The sequence below is a fragment of the Chamaea fasciata genome, unplaced genomic scaffold (assembly GCF_029207755.1).
Source record: "Chamaea fasciata isolate MVZ Bird 193981 ecotype frontalis unplaced genomic scaffold, bChaFas1.0.hap1 SCAF_5, whole genome shotgun sequence".
NCBI lineage: Eukaryota > Metazoa > Chordata > Aves > Passeriformes > Sylviidae > Chamaea > Chamaea fasciata.
The window spans coordinates 4,318,756-4,341,149 of NW_027094090.1; the positions used below are offsets into that span (position 1 = coordinate 4,318,756).

At 50.8% G+C, this 22,394-nt stretch overlaps 1 protein-coding gene and 1 long non-coding RNA gene across 5 annotated transcripts in view; one reads left to right on the forward strand and one right to left on the reverse strand.

Annotated features, from left to right (window-relative positions):
* Nucleotides 1-11,489: 11,489 nt before the first annotated feature.
* The window catches only part of GATA3 (GATA binding protein 3), a 29,104-nt gene continuing 18,199 nt past the window's right edge, over nt 11,490-22,394 (forward strand). For 2 of the 4 annotated variants that reach the window (XM_066182687.1, XM_066182690.1), the window contains exons 1-2: nt 19,840-20,101; nt 20,786-21,398. In XM_066182687.1, the coding sequence (XP_066038784.1) occupies nt 21,158-21,398 (241 nt within the window). In that variant the 5' untranslated portion in view covers nt 19,840-20,101; nt 20,786-21,157. Of the gene's footprint in view, nt 11,590-19,839; nt 20,102-20,489; nt 20,604-20,785; nt 21,399-22,394 lie in introns of those variants that run through there. The other 2 variants (XM_066182689.1, XM_066182688.1) reach the window with 2 other exon arrangements.
* On the reverse strand, nt 19,437-20,451 carry LOC136289186 (uncharacterized). Its single transcript, XR_010720733.1, has 2 exons — nt 20,356-20,451; nt 19,437-19,922 (listed from the first exon to the last, which is right to left on the reverse strand). It is a non-coding gene; the product is annotated as an uncharacterized lncRNA (long non-coding RNA).

Sequence of the window (22,394 nt, forward strand, 5' to 3'; positions counted from 1 at the left end):
AAATACCTGCCACGCTTCGCTCAAAAGTCCCAGCACCATCCCAGGGCTGCATCACTAGTAAATATCCTTGTGCAATTCCTGGCCTCAAGCATCCCTGAATGAGATAGGAGAGCTCATTATGAGCAGAAATCATGATAAATGGGGGGTTTTTTCACCCCTTTTTGTAATACCAAGGCACATATGCTGGAGACTTTCCATGAAAGGAGTGATGCAACAGCAGCCAAGGCGCTGGATGGTGCAGGGGTTGGGGAAAAAGGTCTGGCTTTTATTCAGAATGACTGGAAATGGTTTGGGAATTCAGTGAAAAGTGCCATGAGACAGTGCGTTCTCCTGACAGCAGGACCTTGCCTGCAGGATCAATCCCTCTCGGATCCCCCCCCCACAGAAATATTGCACTAGTGGAATAATTCCCACTCTAGCTCCACAATAGCTCATGAAGGTGGAAGTGACAGGCCTTGGACACCAACCCGTGTGGATCCAGGGCAGCTGCTTTCTTCAAACACCTGTGCTACATCAGCACTTCTGCAGAGGAGCCACCTCACACCAAAAACCAGCTTCCATGTGTCAGCTGGACCAGCGGGGTTTCACCCCCCTCTGTGGCAGTTGTATCTCAGTGGGAAAGTGATTCTCCAGATAAATGGCAGATCGGGAGGTTTAACCCAACTCCTGTTTGTCTCAGACTACTTGAATGTCTTGCAAAACAGAAACGTTGCAAACAAGCACAGGGGCTGGTTTGGAAACCACTGTGGCTGCCTGCGAGTGATGGTTACTCACGGAAGGTGTTGTCCTTTAGATGCATCTCCAGGCACAGCACTCACTTCATGCACTTGCAGAGGTTGGGCTCTTGTGGACTTCCCAGTCATTTAAGCATCTCCATGTATCCAGGAGAGTGAACTGAACGTTTTAAAAAAATTTATGATTTTTTAAAATTTCCAAATTGAAAATACAGGGAGGAGTAGTGGAATAGCCAGGGCTGCGCTTTGAAGAGGCAACATGGAGCATTTAAATGAAATAGGTGTTAGAACCAGTGAAGCCAGTGATGGGAGTCAGAGAGGGCAGATGGGATCAGGGCTCTGGGGCAGGTCAGTGCAATTAGGAGTGTGCTTGCACCAAGCTGAGCAGGACTCTGTAGGAGGGAGGCCTGAGAGGTGCAGCAATGTGGAGAGATAAGAGCCCAGAGCAGAGCTGGAGCTGTCTGGACAGGGAAGAGTAGGAGGCACCATAGAAATTTCCTGGGAGCTTATCACCGTGGGCCATCTTCTCCTCCTCTTTCACATCCGCAGCAGCCCCGGTGCCGCGGGACTGTCCAAGCAGCCGCCCAGCCCTCGCCCGTCCCCGGGCTGCAAGACCCACCAGAGCAGGGGGTGGGGCTGTGGAAACACAGGCTCCAGAGATCTGTGACATTGCTGAGGTTGACTCCAATGCTAAATCCATGAATCCACGAGGAGGCATTTGTGCCTCCATCCGTGCCGTTCCCTGTGGGAAAAAAGGGCTGCTAGCTAAAAGCCGTCCCAAAGCGTCGCATTGCGTTCGGTCTCCAGTGGAGAAGGATGGGGCTGAAATAAAATCCACAGCGTGGCCCCATGTGGGCAAAGCCTCACTGGTGGGGAGGGACACCGGAGGTTAGCAGGGAGCCTTTCCAGAGCACTTTAACTCTGTCCTTATAGAGCCAGAGCTGGCATTTAATACCCTGGGACCAGCTCTGCAAGACAGACCCCCTTCAACTTACGCCCAGAGCCAGGAAGCCCAGGTAAAGAGCCAGGTAGAAATTAAATTAAGAGAGGCGGTCACTGCTGATGGTTATTTGGTTTTGGGAGGTGCTTGGTTGTGCAGGGCAAAGCTCTGTGTGGGTTTTACATTCAAATATTCACCTCACACCGCTCTCATATCATTGCTGTCGGCTGTTCTTTCCTCCAGCTGCTATTAAAGTTGCTATTTCATAGGAGAACAAAAGACAAATAGGAATCATTGGTTCAAAACCTCACCATCTAAGCATGATCTTTCTAGACCAGGAACTCTAAGCCCCTGATCTGTGTGATATATAGTTTGGGAACAATAATATCTGCTTCAGTTATTATTACCTATATTACAAAGATCTCAAAAAAAAAAAAAAAAGTGAGAGATATTGTACACATGCTGGCTAGTTTCCCTGTTCGGGGGAGGGAAAAAAAAAGAATAAAAGTTTAATAAACGTGTGCTGTGTTGTGGATGACTTTGTGGCGACCTTTGTTGCAAATGGCCTATGCATGCGGAATAATGGTCTCCGTGCAGAGAGGGAAATGGCTTAGTGCTATCATCGTTGCCTCGGTAACCATCAGAGTCTCCATCTAGCAGAGAGAAATGAGTTATGAAAAGGCTTGAGTGAAGAAGGGATTAACACATGATCCCAGGGACAGCATGTCAATCAAAATCAGCGGAGAAATTACACTGCTCTATTTGAGAATGTCTCCGGAAACGCAACCTCGGTGGGTGTATGTGTGTGGATGTATGCAGGCGTGATGGAGAGACCTATGGCTCTCAGCCTCCTAAGGAACATACATATATTTATATATATATATGTGTGTGTGTGTGTGTAAAACCCATAATATGTCTGAGGTCACTGGTGTGCATGTGCGCAAGCACCCCCTGCACACACATTCCCTGTACATTTGTGTCCAGACACACACACGAGGCACCTTTCTGTAGGGAAACACTTTTGTGATGCCCACCCTTGGAGTTGGGCTCCATGATGCCCCAAACAGCCAAGTCAATGAAACCCACAACAATTTAATTTTTTTTTTTTTTTTTAATAATCCAAACTGCATATATGATCCAGAAATTTTCTCATCCACTCTCTTGTCCTTACCAGGCTTCATTGAAATGTCTGTCATGGCATCCCTTGTTCCCGTAGGACAGCCCAGGGGCTGGAGCCCCTGAAAGCCTCTCTTGTACCTGCAAAAGGGAGAGCAGAAGGAAAGGAGTTCCCCTCATAACACATTCAAAATGCAAAATCCAGGGCAATACGGAGACTCCAGCTTTATCCTGAGAGTCCCAGTGACTTCACCTGAATTTCTTCCACCAGCACCTCACTCCTGAGCTCTGCAACTTGTAGGTCAAGGGCATGGGAAGCAAACCCACGATTAACTCCCTCCTGGTTTTAGCTACTGCAAATTCTGGCGCTGCTCAGCCGTGTGTGGCTGAGCACACATTTCCTATGGCGATTGTTTGCCTTGGTTCAGCTGACGAGCTTTACATTACCTGGGACCAGAGTGAGTTTTCTGCTAATGTTGGAAGCAAAATGTGATTGCTGGGAAGGGAGGACTTGTGTGGCCTCAGAGCCGAGGAGTGTGGCTGGAAAAGGCCTTGAGTATTTGTTCTGTTCATTGGCCACTTCAGTAATAGAAAAGTTTTTCTTTCAGGAAATTTTCTCTCTCTCTCTCTCTATTTTTTTTTATTATTATTATTTTTGAGGAGATGATTACTGCAGGCAAAGTAGAGTTTCGCTTTGGTTTCTTCACCTCTTCTTGTGCCCTCATGCTGGGCAGTGCAAGAGCAGACAGGGAAGGGATTTGTCCCCTGTAAGCATTGCTGGGCCACCCAGCCCTTGAAAGCCCCAGGTTTTCCCTGTGCTCATCACCCAGCATGTCCTGCTCACGCCTGGCCCCTCACATTGGTCCTGCATCCCTGCACAGCTCATCCCACACCCACAGCTCACCCCACACCCCACAGCTCATCCCGCAGCCCATCCCACACCCCAAAGCTACAGCCACAGTCACTTCACAGCCTTTATGTTCCATCTGTGCATGGATTCTTCTCCTGCCCCATCCTGCCATTCCATCACCACAGGAAATTTCTTCTGGACATCCCTCTTTTTCCTAACACCCTGATGGTGTTGTCCTACCTGGGCACCTGCCCATAGAGCCCTCGTGCCCAGGACCACAAACCCCACCCAGGCTCAGCCCTTCCCTCACTCACCCTTTGCAACTTCTCAGATGCACCTGTGGGTTTTCCCTCAGCACAAACTCAGTGTGCTGACCCGCCTCCCAAACACACACTACAAAATCCCCCATGTTTCCCACCCCCTATGGCTGCACCCACTCATCTGGGGTGCACCCACCCACGCCCTGCAGCTTCCCACAGAAAACACCCAGGATCCAGCCTGCATGAGCCCAAACGTGGATTCCATCAAAACTCATCCATCACCCAAATGCTCCCAAATGCTCCCAAATGCTCCCAGACACACACACACTCCCCTCTGATGGACAGGGACACCCCATTGCAGCCAGGGCCACCAATAAACCCTCTACCCAGGGTTTCCACAGCCCTCCACCACGGTGAAACCCTTGACCCTGGCTTTTTTGGGGGGCCCTTCAAGCCACCACCCTCTTCCTTCCCCCTCGTTGCTTTCACTCCTCTTGGGTTTATTTCCCCTCCTCTCCCACTCCTTCCCCCCTTCCCTTCCCTCCCCCCTGCCACGTCCCCAGCCTCCCACACAAGTTTAAAGCCATCAGCCCAGCCAACGGTTAACCAAATCGCCTTGACCTCTCTGCTATTTGATATTCGCCTCCTTGACACTCATTTAGGAGCGCGCAGCGGTAAAGCAGACATTGGACAAGTCCAGCCTGAAACCAAAGCCCTATGAAAGGAGGAGAGAGATCAGAAGAACCTGATAGCTAGGAACTTGTTCTCTCCAAAGGCTTTCTGGACATTTTAGCCTGGATCAGGGGTCCGTGGAGCGCCAGTTCGTCGCCAAGCAGGGTGTAAACGTTAAATGTTAGCTATTTGTTCCAGAGATTGGCATGAAGATCGAGCCTTTCTGCCTCCTCTCCCCACGACCCCCCTCCCGCAGTCTCTCCAGCCCGTCCAGAGTCTCACAGACACTCATTCATTAGCCGTTTAATAACCCTCCCGACGTGATAACATCCTTTACTCTCGGCTCTGCCAGCGGAGGTGACCCTGGGGGTGGGCTGCTCACCCGAGGTGCTCCGGGGGGCAGGGGTCGGGGGGTACCGGCTACTCCCGACCCAGCTCTTGGGTGACGAAAAGCATCTTCCCCACACCTCCCACCCCCCGCACACGCCGGAAAAAAAAAAAGAAAAAGAAAAAGAAAAAAAAAAAGAAAAAAAAAAAAAAAAGAAAAAAGAGCTCAACTTCGGTGCTCGCGTCCCTAAAAGTCGGCAGGGCGCGTCCCCCCGGGGTCCCCCAGCATGGAGGACACGGACCCGCTGCCGCCCCCACCCCGGCACCTCGTGTCCCCAGACCGGCTCCGCTGCCGGAGCCCCCGGCGCCCTTCTCGGGTGATGCGGAGATGCTGGAGATGCTGCCGGTACCTCACCTGATCGAGCCCCGTGTTATTTTAAATGGCTCTAATTTCACCATTTATCTCATTTGGCCCGTATCTGAGGATTCAGGCATCTGAAACAACCTTTCGAAACTCTGATTAGTTCAGCTTCGTTCAGTGCCTTTTCCTCCCTCTCCTTTCTCCCCATTTTTTCCCCCCTTCTCACTCCCTTTCTGCGCGACTTTCATGCGCTGCAGATAAGATATAAAATGCTCTATCGGGATCCTGTAATATTAAAGATCAAAAGTGGCATCAATTGAAGACCAAACGCGCGGAAAACAAAGGGGAAGGCTGGGAGATGTTCATCAGCTAATTACAACTGCAAATATTATGCAAATTTATCTTGGCACAGAAATGGAGAAAGCGAGTTTAAGTGTGGAGATAATGCTGGAATATTGAATGTTCAGCTAAGGGTGGGACGCGGTCCAATAAATTCATCTGAGGGAGAACTGGTATTATATATATGTATATTCCTATCAAATCATCTACACTTCAGATTGGGGGGCGGGCGGGGGGGGGAATATCAAAAATTGCGGTTATAATTGATACTTGAAATTCCTTGACAAATATTGCACAGAATATAGGGAGGAGGAAGAGTAAGGAAGCCGAGATTAGCGTTTGGATGGGATTTGTGAAACACCGCATGTAAAACGATGAATCTAGAGCGGGGAGGGGGCGGCGTGGGGTCACCCCACTCCAGACCCCAGGTGGGAACCTTTCCCTTTAGGCAAAAGGGAAAAACCAAGTTATTTTTCAGCCTCATTTTAGAAGCGGCTCTCACTTCCTGGAAAAAAGGACCGTGCTAGACCTGGTTAATGATTAAACACCGTCCCTGTGCCATAAGAGCCAGGGAGGGATGAGAGGGAGCAAGGGAAACTTAAACCAAGGCACAGCAGAGCTGCCAGCACCTGTCCCCAGAAATTTTAGCATCAGGAGTGGCTGCATACGAAGGGAAAAAAAAAAAAACAAAACAAAAAACAACCAAAAAAAAACCCCAAAAAACCAACCAAAACAATAACAAACCACCACCTAAACCAAAACACAATCGAGGCGCAGCAAACTGACCACGAAGAGGATTTTAGGCACCATTTTCTCAGAGGCGGGGGTGCTCTGGCGCGGGTCGGGAGCATCCCTCAGCCCCTCGCAGGGTTTTGAGGAGGTTACTCCAAAGCCCGTTATCGGGTTTGACCCTTGCGGTGATTTTTGTCGAGATCAAGTTTTGGGCTGAGTTGTTACTGTTGTGAGAATCCCTCCCTCCCTCCTCCCCCCCCATCCCTCGGAATGGAGCAAAGGGGGTTTCTTCGCCACAGAAAATGTTTGAAATGCAGCTTTTCCCTCCCTGCGCAGGTGAGGAGGCAGAGCCCGGCTGCTGCTCCTCTTCAAGGATTCAAACGAATACATTCAAATCCAGCAAAATATCAGCAGATCTTCCCCTCCTCAGGCACACGAATATCAATAATTTCAGGTGAATGTTTCTCCCCACCCCGCCCTCCATCCCCTATTTCATTTCTGCAGCTAGAAACACAGCGCAGCGTTCATTTGCATACAAAGCAAAACGCGGAGTTTCTCCAGTTTATGAGAAATTCCTTAAAAAAAAAAAAAAAAAAAAAAAAAAAAAAGGAGGCAGAGACACAGGAAGAGAGAGGGGAGAGACTTCTCACAGAAATCTTATCGATTTTTTGCTATACATGTATTTATTTGGCAACGGGGCGGGGAGAAAAGAAAAAAAGAGAACATTATTGGCAGCCCTCCCTTTCAAAAAAAAAAAAAAAAAAAAAAAAAAAGGAAAAAACAGAAATGCAAATTGTATTTTATCTTAACCCGGCTCCGTGCTTTATTCAATGTTTATGATGCATTATCTCCCCCTTAAATAAAAAATAAATCATGTAAAATTAGGATCTCGGAGCCACCGAGAGGAGAAGCTCCGGTCGATTTTCTTAATTTCAGTCTGAAAGTGACACACTAATTAAAGCGCCTCATCATCCTCTTCTAACTTCTTTTTATTATTATTATCAGATTTACCTTATATTTTACCAATTAAAAAAAAAAAAAAAAAAAGAAAAAAAAGAAAAAAAAATCAGTTTCGCTGCTCCCAGGATGAAACTAAACTAAAATAAGGACCCACGAATTTTTTTCCCCCTACGTTGCCCATCGCTTTCCGCCATCAGATTCATTGTGATGTATTAGATGCAATAAATTATCCCATGTAACAAAACATTGGGAGCTGAAAGGGTGATAATCTGGAAAGCAGAGATAAGGATTCATTATTCCGAATCATTATGAATCCAACGTTGCCTCTGACTTCTTTCTTAATCAGCTCCTCTGATCCTGGATATGTGAGCAGCACAGATAAGGACAGAGTCATTTATAATTCTGTACCTCGTCTAATATTTAAAAAAAAAAAAAGTCAGAGGCAAGAAAACGCTATAAAACACAAGCAAGAGGCGGGCTCCGAATGAAATATCACTTCGATGTTGTTAGAGCCGCAGTAAGATTTAATTAAAATTCTCCTCTTCCACGTGCTTTATATATTTTTATAAATATATTTTGCACCTTGGTTGTAAGGGATAGGAATTTACAGTTGCGGCTATTTGTTGGGGTCTGGCTTTGACTTTATTCCCGAGCCCCTGATTTGGGTGAATAGAAGATGTGGACGGGGGAAAGAGGGTGGGGGTGGCGATTATTTTAATTTCCGAGGGTCCCCCCCCAGCCCCTCTGTCCCTCCCCAGCGCTCCCACAAAGTCATTAGGTCGATCCTACCAATGTAGGCGGCCGCGTTTAATGGAAATCGTTTTAAAGCGAATATTCTCTGCGCACACAAAGCGCAGGATCAATGCCAAAAGCGCCTGATTTGGGGAGATCAAGACGGAGGGTGCTTTCTTCCTCTCCCTGGAATCGCAGATTGTAACAGTGATATTTTAAAAAGAACCTCTCCGAGACTGTGTTTTCACAGCCGGCGAAGGGGGAATTATTGATTATTGGCAACTTTTCCCCGGGGCGGGGGCTGAGAGGGTGGGTTTTCTTTCCAGAACACGAGAGGCAGTTTAATTATAGCAAATGAAACATCCTCAACCTCCTCTCTGCAGCCGGCAGAGCGGTTATCCCTAACAATAACATATGGATTTTATTTAGGGAGGGTTCGACTGCAAATCTTGGTTCAGGCGGAGCCGAAATCGATTGTGTGTGTGCATGTGTAGGTATTTATTTCGGAGTATACGCGTCTAAATGTGTGCCAGGAGGAGAGCTAGAGGTGGGATCAAGCACATGGAGTGGGAGAATCACAGGTTCCCCTGGCAAGTTGAAAAACACAAAGAAAAAAATTATTCCATACATTTATATATGGAATATATATATATATATGTACAGACAGACACCATATAAATATTCCACATAGATATATTCAATACACACACAGAGAGAGAAAAATATATGTGAGTGCTTTTTTTTTTTTTTTTTTTTTTTTTGGTGTATTTATTTAAATGACCTCCGGGTATCTGACTGTTGCTTTGAATGTGTGTTCGGACCTCAACTGCAGGCATCGAGGCGGGTCTGTGATATTTATGATAAACCCCGGGTGCCATTTAAAGCCTCATTAGTTATGTTTAACCTTTGAATCACCGGCCATCGTGGCTGGAAATGAACTTGGCGGTGCGGGGTGGATGCGGGAGCGGGGGGATGAATGTGGATGCGCCTGCGCCTGTGCCCAAATTCCCTCTCTCCCTTCCCGCCCCCCAGCAAGCCCCAGCCGGAGGAACAGAGACAATAGTGCGGGGACTCCATCTCCGAGGTTTTGCCAAACGGTTTTTGCCAGGAGGATCCTTTATTTTTCGTTTCCCCACCTCGCCCACCCCCACCCAATTCCACGATCTGCTCAGACAGCCCGGATCCAGCTCCCTCCCTCCGCTTTTTCTTTTTTTCATTTTATTTTCTGGGCAGTTTTGGAGGGATCCGGCATCACCTTCCAGGTTGATCTCGTCTCCCTCCCGCAGCGCTGTTTTGTGGAGCAGAAGATTCCGCTGGGATTTTCCCAGCCCTACGATGAGGAACCCCCCCCCCCCCCCCCCCGAGTGATTTCAGCTGTATTCTCCTTCATTTTTTTTTCCCTTATCCCATACCCCGCAAGGATTCATCCCCGTCTCGTCCACACGGCTCAGTCCAAACCCCACAAGCCTCGTGGCTTTAAAATCCTCTTTTTCGAAGCCTTTCCTTAGCTAAAGGCACATTTCTTGTCGATGGTAGATGGACTCAACCCTTCTCCCCCCACCGTTGGGGTGTCCGAGCTGTTTCCATCGGTGTTTGGCGCTGGGAAGGTTCCCTTCGTGACTCTAATGAGCTTTAACTTATTACCTTAATTGAATGTGTTTTCTAAAGATAGAATTGGGAGGCGATCGCGTTACCTTTCACCGCACAAGAGAGTCACTCTAGAAGCAGCGATAGCCAACTCCCAACGTCAGCAGAAAAACCCAACAATATCCCTCCAGAACCAGGAGCACGTGTATATACATATATATATACTTATATATATATACATATATATATATATATACTATATATATACATATATATACATATGCATATATATATATATATGTATATATATTCCCTAAGTGGCCAGTTTTCGCCCCACTTTCTGAAGCGCCGGGATGAGCCCTGGGGGTCTCGGCTGGGTTCCCTCTGCATCCCTCAGAGCCCCCAGTGAGGCTCCCGCTGTAGGGCCTGGGATCTGCCACACGCACCCGGGTTAGCCCTGGAAATGAAGCTTTATTCCAGGTTTATCCCCGAGGAAGCATCTCCACACCAAAGGTGGATGTGAAGCCTGGGGGCTGTTTTTCCCCCTCCCCACTTCTCCCCCTCGGACGTGGCTGCCCATCCCAGATGAGAGTGGCCATTCCCGGACGTGTTTTCCTTGGATAAGCCCCCTCCCACCTTCCCCAGGCTGGTCCTCCATGTCTCATCTGGTTTTGGTGGCAGGACACCCACACACCCACTCCGAAATGAGCACCCAGCCCTAGAGAATAAAAATATCATCACCAAAACCTGGGGAAGCTTTCTCGTGAGCAAATCTGCCCGTGGATCGAGGCTAACGGGGGGAGAAAACACTGGAGGTTGCAGCATTAGGTTTGGAGAAGTGACACGAGTGGGGGGTAAAATGTGGAAAATCAGAGCCCCCCGACCCCTTCCCATGTCTCTTCCTCCATCTCCTCATCTGAAAGATCTGGGACATCCTCCGGAGCCTGCGGCGTGGCCACAGCCCGGCTCCCCGGCTCCTGCTGCCCCTATAGCACTTAAGGGCGTGTGTTCATCTTCCCTCCGCCCCCAGCCCTCGAAAACCCCGAGGTGTTCCCGGGAAAAGGAGTCTGAGGAACGGGCAGGGGGCTGCAAATCCCCCTGGACCATCCCTCTCGCTCCGCATGGGCCCCGTGCGAGGGGACAGAGAGGGGGACCCCCAGGGCTGGGGCCGGACCCTAAGATCGGTGTCTCCCTGCGGAGGTGCTGCGCTCCTGCCCGCGGCCGAGAGCCTTCCTCGTCCCGAGAAGGAGTGGGAGACTGGGGGAACAATCCTCGTCCCATCCCGTTCTCGAAGCGCCAGGGGATGCGTGTCCATTATACAAACATATATATGTTTGGTTTTTTTTCCTTGTCTGTATCGTGGAGCCTTACACAGATACACATTCAGAATAATAATTTAAAAAAAAAAAAAGACCGGAGAATAAGGTCATTAAAAATCCCCCCCGGGAGGAGAAGGGGGCACGGAGGAGAAGAACCAGCCCCTTGTCTCTAATGTCACCACTTTTCCTCGAAAGCTTTTCGATGCAGCGGAGCGAGCCCCGGCGTTATTCGTGTGATCATACGCTTAATTACATTTCCCCCCTCTTTCTTCCCGGCGTTCCCGGCTGCCGGCGCTGACAGTCGCTCCCGGGACGGGTTACATCACGCTCACACCGCTGTACCTGGCGCGTCCCCCTGGCCCTGCCCCTGTCCCCCCCCCCCAGCTCCACCTCCCCGCCCCATCGATGGGTGTGTAAAGAAATGGCCCATCATATTCCTCTCGCTCCTGCTCTGCCCTTTCCCAACCCGGAAGAGCTCTGATCTTCAGCCCAGCCCGGAGGAGGAGGAGGAGGGCAAGGGTGGGCGTTCGGAGGATGCGGCTCCCCCAGGTTTTCCCCCTCGGTGAGAGCTTGCGACATGCCAGCAGCGGCTCCGCTCCTCCCGCACTCCTGCTCTGAGCGCTCCAGCAGAACCGGACAAAATCAAAAGCGTCTCCCCAGGTCAGTGAACACCGATTTGTCTGTCCGTGTGACCCCCTCGCCATCCCACCCTCCTCCTTTTTTTTTCTTTTTTATGTTTTTCTTTTTCCTTTTTTAAATTTTTTTTTTAATTTTTTTTTTTATTTTCCCCATCCTCCTTTTACTCCTTCTCCACGTGGAGGGCATTAGGATGGGGAGCTCGGCTCAAAGGATTTGAAACTCAGCCCCGACCCACCTTTATAGCTTGGGGTGGATGGAGGGGAGAGTCGAGTTTTCTCTGTGACCTTGGGGAAAAGACCCCCGCCCCCCGCCCCCCCCCCCGATTCGTTAAGAGATTTTTGGGAAGCTGGGGAGAAGAAGATGTTTTACCCGTGGGTTTTGGGGTCGAAGGAGTGAGGCTGGCGTGGCGGGGGCTGGGAGATGGGACACGGCATTGACATAGCTGCGATGAGAAATATTAATCTCAGGACGGGAATGGGTTTATATCTGAGGGATATGCGGGGCCTTTCCGTGTCTGGCTCTGTAGCTATGTGCATATAAATATATATATGTGTATTTGTGTATATTTATATTGTATATCCGGACCCACATACTCTGTGTACAGCGATATTCACGCGGGCAGGCGTGTGCCGATGGATGCGGTTCTGTGTTCTTCCCAAGAACAATTCCGATTCGATTTGGTTCTTTTAGGTTGACATGTGCTGTATAATATAAAATAATACCCTATATATGTAGTACTCTATCTCTTCAGGTTAGAAGGATCTGTATATAATACACAACAAAAATACTGTGCTTCTAACAGTATCGGCTTAGGGCGATTTTCCGCGGGTATTTCTCATTTTTATATACCTTAGAAACGCAAAGCAGACCTACCCTGGAGGTGTGTGGTTAAGGCAGGCTGAGATGAGGAGGGAGATGGCTCCGCTCCCGGCCGGACCCGCGCCTTCCCCGCGGCTCCTGGTCCTGCTGGGGGATCCGCGGGCCGGGCCGGGCCGGGCTGGGCTCCGGCAGTACTGGGGCCCGAAGGGAAAGAGGAGAGTTTCCTCTCTCTCTCTCTCTCGGCATCCCTGCATTAAGTCTCTCTTCTCCTTCCCCGCCTTGCAGGAGAAATTTTCACCTTCCAAACAGTGCGGAGAATGTTTCGGGAGGGAGCAATGGGAACGGCTTATGTAGTCAAAAAATCCACATTATCTGACATCGAACGTTTTGAAAACAGAAAGGGGAAAAAAACCTGTCTGTCTGTCTATCTATCTATCTATCTATCTATCTATCTATATCATCTATCTATCTCCATCCATCCATCCATCCATCCATCCATCCATCCATCCATCCATCCATCCATCCATCCATCCATCCCGGCTCCCCTTACCTTCACGTGTCTGTACACAAGGCAGCGGGCTCCGGGTGACGGATTTTAATGAAACCGGATAATTAATAACCACCGGCCCTGCTTGTTTTCTCCATTATTTATGGGCCGCAGGTGCGGAGCGGGGGAGCCGGGACCTGTCGGTGCCGCGGGCAGGGGCTGCTGCTCCGCCGCGGTGACACCGCTCCCACCTCCCCGGCTGCACCGGGATGAGTCCCGGACAGACAGGGGGACAGAGAGGGTCCCGGCAACCTGAGGGGGCCCCGGGAAAGGGGAGACAGCTTCTCAGAAAGGAAGGAGGGGAGAGGGAAGGTCTTCCCCCACCCCGCCGCGGCATTTTGCTCCCGGCTGGGGCGAAGCGCTTCCTTCTCCCGGGGATGTGAATTTTTTGGTCCTTTTTTTTTTTTTTTTTTTTTTTTTTTTTTTTTTTTTTTTTTTTTTTTTTTTAACAGAGCCGAGGGAAGCGTTTTAATTTCAAGGGGGAAAAATAAGACGAAAAGGTTTTTTCCCGGCAGGGGCAGGTAGGGAGTGGGATGCGGAGGAGGGGGAGCACCCGGCTTGTGGCTCCTCTCGCCCCCCGGGATGCGGAAGGCATCGCCTTGTGCTTGGACGGGGGCGGGACAGCGTCTCGGGGTGCCTGTATGTGCTCCTCAGGGGAATTTGGGGTGCGGTACCCCTCTCTTTAGGGCGAAAAGAAATCGTACGCGTTCTGACACCCTCGGTACTGGTTGAATTTTGGAGCCTCTGACGGTAAATGCGAGTCACACATTTACGGAGCGGGTTGTCACGGTGCGGGGTTAAAGCCGCTGGGTCTGTGGGCACGGGGGTTTGTTTTTTGGGGTGCAAGGACGGCTTTAGACTGACTGTAGCCCGGAGCTTGGCGGAGTAAATCGCTCCCGTTTTAAGCCGGGAAGGTCAGGATATGCCCCTGCGTCTCACCAAAAAGCTGCTGTTAATTCTGCCGCCTCCTCTCACGCCAGCCGCCGGACTATTTGTGTTTTATTTTCTTTATCTAAAGTGCCCGGGCCATTTCTGCTTTCGGGGGAAAAATTTTTTTTTAAAAAAAAAAAAAAGGGAAGAAAAAAAAAAACCAAAACCAAAAGGAATCCTCAAACTCGTCGGCAGCTTCACCTTCTCCGTGGGGTGCGAAGAAAACAGTTCTTGCCGGGTTTAAAGCCCGCAAGATGCTTCAATCCGCTTTCAAATCTATCCTCAAAATGGTCCTGGGAGATAAAAAAATCGAGAAATCCGAAACAAACCGTCTCCCTTCTTTTTTTTTCTTCATAATTTTTTTTTTCTCCTATTGAGTACCTCTTTAACCTCGCCGTAATTTGGAGTGACTGCTCAGGCGATTTGCTGGCTTTTTCTTCTCTTATTTTTTAATTTGTGGGGTCGAAGCCTTTGGAGCTCTGCCTAACTCCCTGCGGTGAGAGTGGTGCCCGGTGCCGGGGACCCGGGGACGCGCTCCAGGGTCGGGAGCCTCTGCCGCAGCATGGAGAGGGGGGAAAGGGGACAACGGGGTAAAATGAGGAGGTGGAATAAAGGGGAGAAGAAGAACCCCTTGCTAAAGTGCACTTTTGAGAAAGGAAAAGCTGGTGGGGAAGGGAGAAAAGGGACTCACCGGGTTGAGCTGGAGCCGGGGCTGTCTGTGGAGGCAGGGGAGGAAGGAGGGGAGGGAGCTGCGTCCTGCCCGGGTCCTGCCTGGGTCCTGCCTGGGTCCTGCCCTGGTCCTGCCGTCCGGAGCAGGACGGGGCAGCGGCAGCAGGGGTGACACGAGTCCCCCTCCCCTTCTCCCCTTCAGCCGGCTCCTCTCCGCGCAGTTTGGGGAATGTATCGGGGGGAGAGGTCGCTCCTGGGACTTGCGGAGCCGGTTTTTGATCTTTCTCAGACCATTTTTTTTTTTTTTTAAACTCCTGCAGTGTCCCGGGGCAGTCGCCCTTCTCTCAGCTTCAAAGAAGGGTGGCGCGGGGGGGGGGGGGGGGGAAGTGGGAGAGAAAAGTCCCAGTTTCTCTCCTCCCAATTTTAATTCTTCGAATTTCTTTTCTACGGCAGAGCAGGGTTTTCCCCCCTCTCTTCCCACCCCTCCATCAAATAGCATCACTTGCGCTAAAAAAAAAAAAAAAGGTTGTGCGTCTGTGGTGGGTGGTGGTGGTGGTGCACGAAGGGAGAAAAATTGGACCCGGTGTAATCAGCCGGTGATTTGTTCTCTCTTTGAATTTGCATGGCTCGGCATTTCTTTGTGTGCGTGTTTATGTTTCCTCTCGATCTTCACGAAGGGCAGATAACTGAATTATTAGAAAAGAACGGAAATACGTAGGTACATTTAAAAAAAAAAGCGAGAGAAATAAAAAAAAAAAAAAAAAGAAAAAAGGAAAGGAAAACCACCCATGTGGCTGGTTTCGAAGCTGAAGGGAACACTCATGTGGGATGGGAAAGGGGAGAGGCAGAAATGCCAGTCTCTTTTTGTCTTTGACTATTATTATTATTAATAATAATATTAATAATAATAATTTACCAGCTCCTAGCTGGACGGATGCTGATTACCGTTTAAATGATAAAGGGGAAGAGGGGAGGTGGCCTGGGGTAAGTGGATCGTAATTCCTGCCTAATTCATGAAGGGAGGGGAAAAAAAAAAAAGAGGAAAACAAAATATTCCCTCTTCTCTGCGCCTTTGTTTAACCCGAGATTATCTCAGCAGCCTGACCAGGGTCCGGTACCCTCCTGGCAGGCGCCGTGCACCGGGAGGGGCTGCCCCAGCCGGGGAGGTGGCGATGGGCTCACAACCCCGGGTCTCTCTCCCTCGGCAAGAGAGCAAGTTACTGTACACAGGAGGGAAAAAAAAAAAAAAAGAAAAAAAAAAGAAAAAAGAAAAAAAATTAATAATAATCTTCGGAGCTTTGCCCTGGGCCGTGTCCTCTCCATAACCCCCCGATTCCTCGCTCCCGGCTGTTTGTACAGCTTTACCTGTACTATTCTGGTACCCTGGAAAGAAAAAAAAAAAAAAAAAAAAAGCCCAGCCCGACAAACGTAACTTAATCCCCTTTCAGTCAATTGTCGTTTAAAAGGGGGCTAAAGGAGAGGGGGGAGAAGGGGGGAGGCTGCCTGTCCCCGCCCCGAGGTGCCAGTCGCGGCGGTGGGCACCAGCGAGGACGGAGGAGCGGCTGGCCCCGGGTCCCGGCTCCAGAACAACCTTGTCTGTACCTACTTTAACAGGAAGACCCGAGGGACACTAAAAACAAAACAAAACAAAAAAAGGGGTGGCAGCTTTAATGCTCTTTGACTGGTCATTTTTAGGGGAGCGGTAGGTTGGGGGGCCGCCCCATCCTATCAAGTTTGGGGTTTTGTTGTTGATTTTATCTGTAGAGGTGGGTTTTTTGTTTTGTTTTGTGGTGTTTTATTTTGTTTTCTTTTCCTTAAATTGCCCCTTTTTGGGTCTCTAAGTAACAATAAAGTGTCCAACGCGTTTCCTCGTGACCTTTCAGGGGCAAAGTTATCCCCATTGCCCCCATCCCTCCCCTAGCTAGGAGGGGTGCTGGAGCCCCGCTCTCCGCAGCCCCCTCTCCCCCGGCAGAATTAACCCCCGAGCCCCCGAGCCTTATCAGGCGGCTGGTGGTGAGCTTGGGGCTAATTGCTGCAACAATGGGCTCCTATTAACGCCGAGTTGTCACTGGAAACCCTGCTGGGGGCTGCCGAGGGGAGGGGGGGGCGAGGTGATGGACCTGCAACTACCGCCTGGGAAAAGGACGGTCAAGGCCAACGCTCCTCTCAAAACCCCCGGGGATCACGGGATAATCCGGGGAAAATGTTGGGTTTGCTCTTTTTCTTTTTTAAATATTCCTTTTTTTTTTTTTTTTTTTTTTTTTTTTTTTTTTTTTGGGGGGGGGTGTTTTTTGCCCTCCCCACCAGGACTTCCTCCGCTGAGAGGGGGATAGGAAGATCGAGTCTATCGAGGACGGGTTGAAAATGAAGGGGCAGACAAAGCAAACTAGATCTGAAAGCGGGTGTCCTCCTCCCGCAAAGGAGGCTGTGGCTGCGAGGGACAGGAGGGGAACGGGGTCCCGCCGTGTCACCCCTGTTGGGGCAGGACGGAGCCCTCCGGGCTGTTGCCGTTTCTTCCCCCCCCGCCGCTGATGGGACTTAGTGTAGCTGTTGATTTATTATTTTATTTTACTTATTTTTATTTTTTTTTTACTTTATTCATTTTATTTTCATTAATAATTCCCTGCCCTCCAAACAGCTGAAGGAAAGCGGTTTCCTCAGTACCTTCGGGACAGGGCTAAAGGCACGTTTTAAAATGGTTTGGCAATTTCGTGACCTTTGGATGGAAATTCCCCTCCTGTGATCCCACGGCTGTAGGTCTCAGGGCTGTAAGCGCCGGAGGGAGCGGGGGTGGGAATCTCAGCTCACCTGCCCGAAGATCTCAGCTCGCATTAAGGCCTCTCGCCTCCAATATTAATAGACACAAAGTGACTTTTCCCAAGTGTCGGAAACCCCCCTGGCCCGCATGATGTGCTTGGGGTGTGAGGAGATTCGGGGAGAGGGGAGGAAGAGGCAAATCCCGGGGAGACACGGGACTCATGTCCCTAGAACGCATAAAGCTGGGGAGGGGGATGGCGGGAAGAGGAAAGTTTGTGCTCCTGAGAGTTGCTCCCCTCTTCATCGTCCTCCTCCTCCTCCCACAGGAATCCCCCGCTCCCGGAGGAGGAGGAGGGGAGGGCAGGAGACCACCCTGGTGCTGGGGCGCCCCGGCCCCCACACCCCGGGGACGGCCCTGGGGCCTCCCGGCGCGGAGGGAGCCCGAGGGGCATCCTGGAATGTGCATCAGGACAGACCGCGCCGCTATCCCCTCCCTTTCCCCCAGTTCCTGGAGTATGGAAAGGAAGGGACACCCCGCAAAATAAAAACCCTGCTGGCAAAGCGACTCCTCTGAGGGGAGAGAGGAAACACGAGCGTTCTCGGAGCTCGGGAAGGGCCATGAGCATCCCCCTCCTGTCTCCCCCTTTCCCAAATGAGCTGCAAGGAGCGGTTCCCGCTGTCCCCGGGCTCGACGCTCGGCCCGGGAGGTGTCGGCCGGGTTGGACAGCTCGGGGGAGCACCGAGCCCTGTCCCCCGGACACTTCTGGGTGGGGGTGACCTGCCACCCCCTTCCCGGCTCGTCCACCCTCCTCGGCGCTCGCCACCCGGCACGTTCTCCCCTGGCTGGGCCGCATCGACCCTAACGCGTGGCTGTTTCACGGCTCTTATACCTGTTCTGGTCGGCTTCCTTTTGAAATATATATATATATACATATGTATGTGCATACCCACGGCGCATCTTTCACGCGTGAAACCTCTGTCCCCACGCCCAACGGCGATGGGCTGCACCGGGGGCTGAAACCGGGGCTTAAAACGGGCGCCCTCGAGGATCCAAAGCATGCATGCATGCATCAATCCATCCATCCATCCATCCATCCATCCATCCATCCATCCATCCATCCATCCATCCCTCCGCCGGCTGTCGAGGAGCGGAGCCGGCTCCCGGCCGCAGGTTGAGCCCAGCCCGGCCCCGGAGCTGCGGAGCCTCGGGTTTTAACGAGAGCCCCGGTATAAAAACTCCGGAGAGCCGCTTCGTCCCGCACCGGGGCTGACGCGCTCTGGGCGGCGTGCGGGGACAGCGTACAGAGCACCCAGTGAGTGACTGTTCTAGTGCTTAAAAAAATCAGTATTATCCTCTTTTCTTTTCTTTTCTTTTCTTTTCTTTTCTTTTCTTTTCTTTTCTTTTCTTTTCTTTTCTTTTCTTTTCTTTTCTTTTCTTTTCTTTTCTTTTCTTTTCTTTTCTTTTCTGTTCTTTTCTTTTTCTCTCTCTCTTTCTTTCTTTCTCTCTCTATCTCCTTCTCTCCTTTTCTTCTTCATTCTTTCCTTCTTCCTTTCTTTCCTTCTTCCCTTTTTTTTCTTTCTTCCCTTTTCTTTTTTCCTCCGTCTTTCCTTTCTCTCCTCGCCTTTTGTCTCTCTCTCTCTCTTCCCACCCACTCTTCCTCGTTCTCTCCTTTTCCCCTGCGCTGTCCCTGTTCCCCTCTGCCCCCCCTGTGCCCCCGTCTCCCCTGTCCCCCTGTACCCCCGTCCCTGTCCCGTTCCCGCCGGGATGACCCCGGGGTGCCGCTAGGGGATGCCCTGGCTCAACGCAGCGCCCGGCGCGGCCGCCGGGCCGCGGGCCCGCAGCCAATCAGCGCCGCTGGGGGCCGCCGGGCCGCGGGCCCGCAGCCAATCAAAGCTGCCCGAAGCCGGCGCCCCAGTTCCTGCTCGCCGGCCATTGGTTGAGCTCGCGGGGGGGGTGGGGCCGGGCGCGGCGCCCGGGGGTCCCGTCGGTGCCGTCCGGCGGCTCTCTCTGCCCTTCCTGCCCAGCCCGGGTCGGCAATGAGGCGGGAAGGGGGGAAAAAACACCCCCTAAACCCCCCCAAATCCAGGCTACACACTTGGTCGTTGCTGTGCGCTTGTATCCTTAAAAGTAACATTAATGAAGTCCTTTCTGAGCCGCGCCGCTGGAGAAGGCAGCTTTATTCCAGGGGGGAGCCCCCCCGGTCCTGCACCTGCCGGTACATCCCTGCTCCCGGGGGGCTCCGAGCCCGCTGCCATCCCCCGGGCTGTCCGCCGGAGAAGCCAACCCGTCCCCTCCATGCACCGTCTCTCCGGGCTGGCCACTCTCAGAGTTTCTGGGACAGCGGGAAAACTTAAATTTCCCCCTTAAAAAAAAAAAAAAAAAGTAGAAAAAAATTTCATAAATAAATAAAACATAAAACGAGAGAGGAGGGGTGGGAGGGGATGAACAGAAGTTTGTTGCCGGGGGGTTCCCGCGGGGGCAGCGCGGGGGCGGCCGGCCGGTCCCCTCCTCAGGCTCCGCCTCCCCCGGGCTTATGACACTGGAACCTCCTTAAGTTGCGTCTCGCCACAGCTGTCTGTAAGCACTGAGCCGGCTGGCGCCATCCTGCTCCTTTCTGAAAGAATGCCTTCCCTGTAAAAAAAAAAAAAAAAAAAAAAAAAAAAAAAAAAAAAAAGAAAAAAAAAAGAAAAAAGGGAGAGAGAGGGAGGAAAAAAAAGTAGGGAAAAAAATAGTGCGAGCGAGCACAATCTGATCTGATCAAGCACTTTCAGCTTCATCCCTCCTGGGTCACATACTGCTTCTCCACCAAGGTTTGTGCGGAATTTCTTTAGCAACTTGTCACTTTTTGAATTTTTCTTTTTCCTCCCTCTCCCCACCCTCCTTTTCTCCTCGCTCCTTCCTTTCACCCCCACTCCCATCTCCCATCGTTTTACCCCCTCCTCGATTTCTCCCCTCTCCCTCCCTTCTCTTTTCCCCCTGTTCCCCCCTTTCTCGGTTGCATAATAATTAATGAGCAATCAAAGTGACTCTGGGCTGTGCAGCAGCGAATGGCACAAGTTCTCACCGGCTTAAGCCACTGGAGCTTCTCAGGTGCAAATGGAGCAAATGAAAAAATAAGCAAACAACCGCGAAGACCAAAAAAAAAAAAAAAAAAAAAAAAAAAAAAAGAAAACAAAAGGCCCCCCCCCCCCCCCCCCCCCCCCCCCCCCAAACCCAAGGAAAAGTAAGGGCTGGGCGGCAGGAGCGCAGTGGCAGCTGCTGGTCTCCGCTCTGAGCCGGGAGAGAGCGAAAGAGAAAGAGGCGCTTGGAGAGGTGGGTCCAGGGCAGAGCAGGCGCTTCCCAGGGATGGCTGCCGAGGGATGGGATGGGTTTTCTCCTGCCTAAAAAGTCAGGTGCTAAAGTTCAGAACTTCTCAAGTACGATTCTCTCCCTGCCTCTCTCTCTCTCTCTCTCTCTCTCTCTCTGCTCCTTCCCTTTCCTCTTTCTCGTTACAGGTGATCAAAGAAGACAAACATCTGCAACAGAGCGGAAGAAACGAGGGGATCTCGCTTCGTAGAGAAATTTTTCCCCCGAGATTTTTTTTTTGTTTTATTTTCCCTTTTTTCTCCCTTTTTACTTTATTAGTTTTTTCTTTTTTTTTTTTTTTCTTTTTTTTTTCTTTTTTTTTGGAATCGATCGTTTATCACCACAACCCCTACTCCCCTCCACTTTTAAACCAAACCTACACCAGAAACATCCTCCAAACTCGCCGAGTACTTTTCCCCGCCCTGTGCATAACTCCGGCAGCAGCGTCTCCCGCTCCGATCTCAAGCCCTCCGCGCCTTGCTGAGGAGGAGGAGGAGGAGGAAGAGCAGCGAGCGCGGAAGATGGAGGTCTCCACGGACCAGCCGCGGTGGGTGAGCCACCACCACCCGGCCGTGCTCAATGGGCAGCACCCGGACTCGCATCACCCCTCGCTTGGCCATACCTACATGGACCCCACGCAGTATCCTCTCGCCGAGGAAGTGGATGTACTTTTTAATATCGACGGGCAAGTCAACTCCGTCCCGCCGTATTACGGCAACTCCGTGAGAGCCACGGTGCAGAGATATCCGACGGCCCACCACGGTGAGTGCCCGCGCCGAGCCCCGGATCCCGCGGGCCGCTCCCGCTCCTGCCCCGGGGCCGGTGGCTCCGTGCTGCCCCGAGCCCCCCGCTGCTGCCCGGCAGACCCTCTCCTGCCCTGCCGGCGGAGTAACTACGTCACGGGTGGATTTTGGAGTTGGCTTATTGGAAATAAATAAAAATTCAGGCTTCCTTTCTTTCTTTCTTTCTTTCACTTTCTTTTTTTTTTTTTTTAACTCTTTCTTCCTCTCTTTCTCTTTTCTTTCTTTCTTTCTTTCTTTCTTTCTTTCTTTCTTTCTTTCTTTCTTTCTTTCTTTCTTTCTTTCTTTCTCTCTCTTTCTTTCTTTCTCTCTCTCTTTCCCTCTCTCTTTCTCTCTCTCTTTCCCTCTTTCTTTCTCTCTCTTTCCCTCTTTCTTCCTCTCTTCCTCTCTTTCTTTCATCCTCTCTTTTTATCTCACATCCCTCTTCCCCCTCTCTCTTCTTTCCCTCTCCCTTTTGCTCGCCTTCCTTCTATTTCTTTCTTTTTCATCTTCCTCTTGATTTCTTCCTCTTGCCCCCTTCTCTTTCGCTTTGGTTTCTCCCCCCTCTCTTTAATTACGTTAACAGTTAGTCTTTTCATACTGTGTTTAGTTTTTGCACGATTAAGCTGCTCTGGGGAAGCGAAGCAAGCTGAAGAGCAGGGGTGTGAAAATGACCCCGCTGTCCTCACGCTTGGGCTATTTAATTCGCACTTGGTGAGCTTGTTAAGCTTGGGACGAAAGTTTTGCACACATACCCAGGGCAGCACCATGGCGTGGGTTTAAAATAAGAAAGAAACTTAAAAAATATATAGCCTGTGGTGTAATTAGGTATCAGACCTGGTGTGTTGTCCTGAGAGTCCTGCAGGAAGGTAATGATCCACAATGTGAATCTTGTTCCTGGGTCACAGCTCTTAGAAAGGAGGTGAAATACCTGGGGCCGGTGGGGCCCAGCTCTACGGAGGGATGAGTACTTTGATGC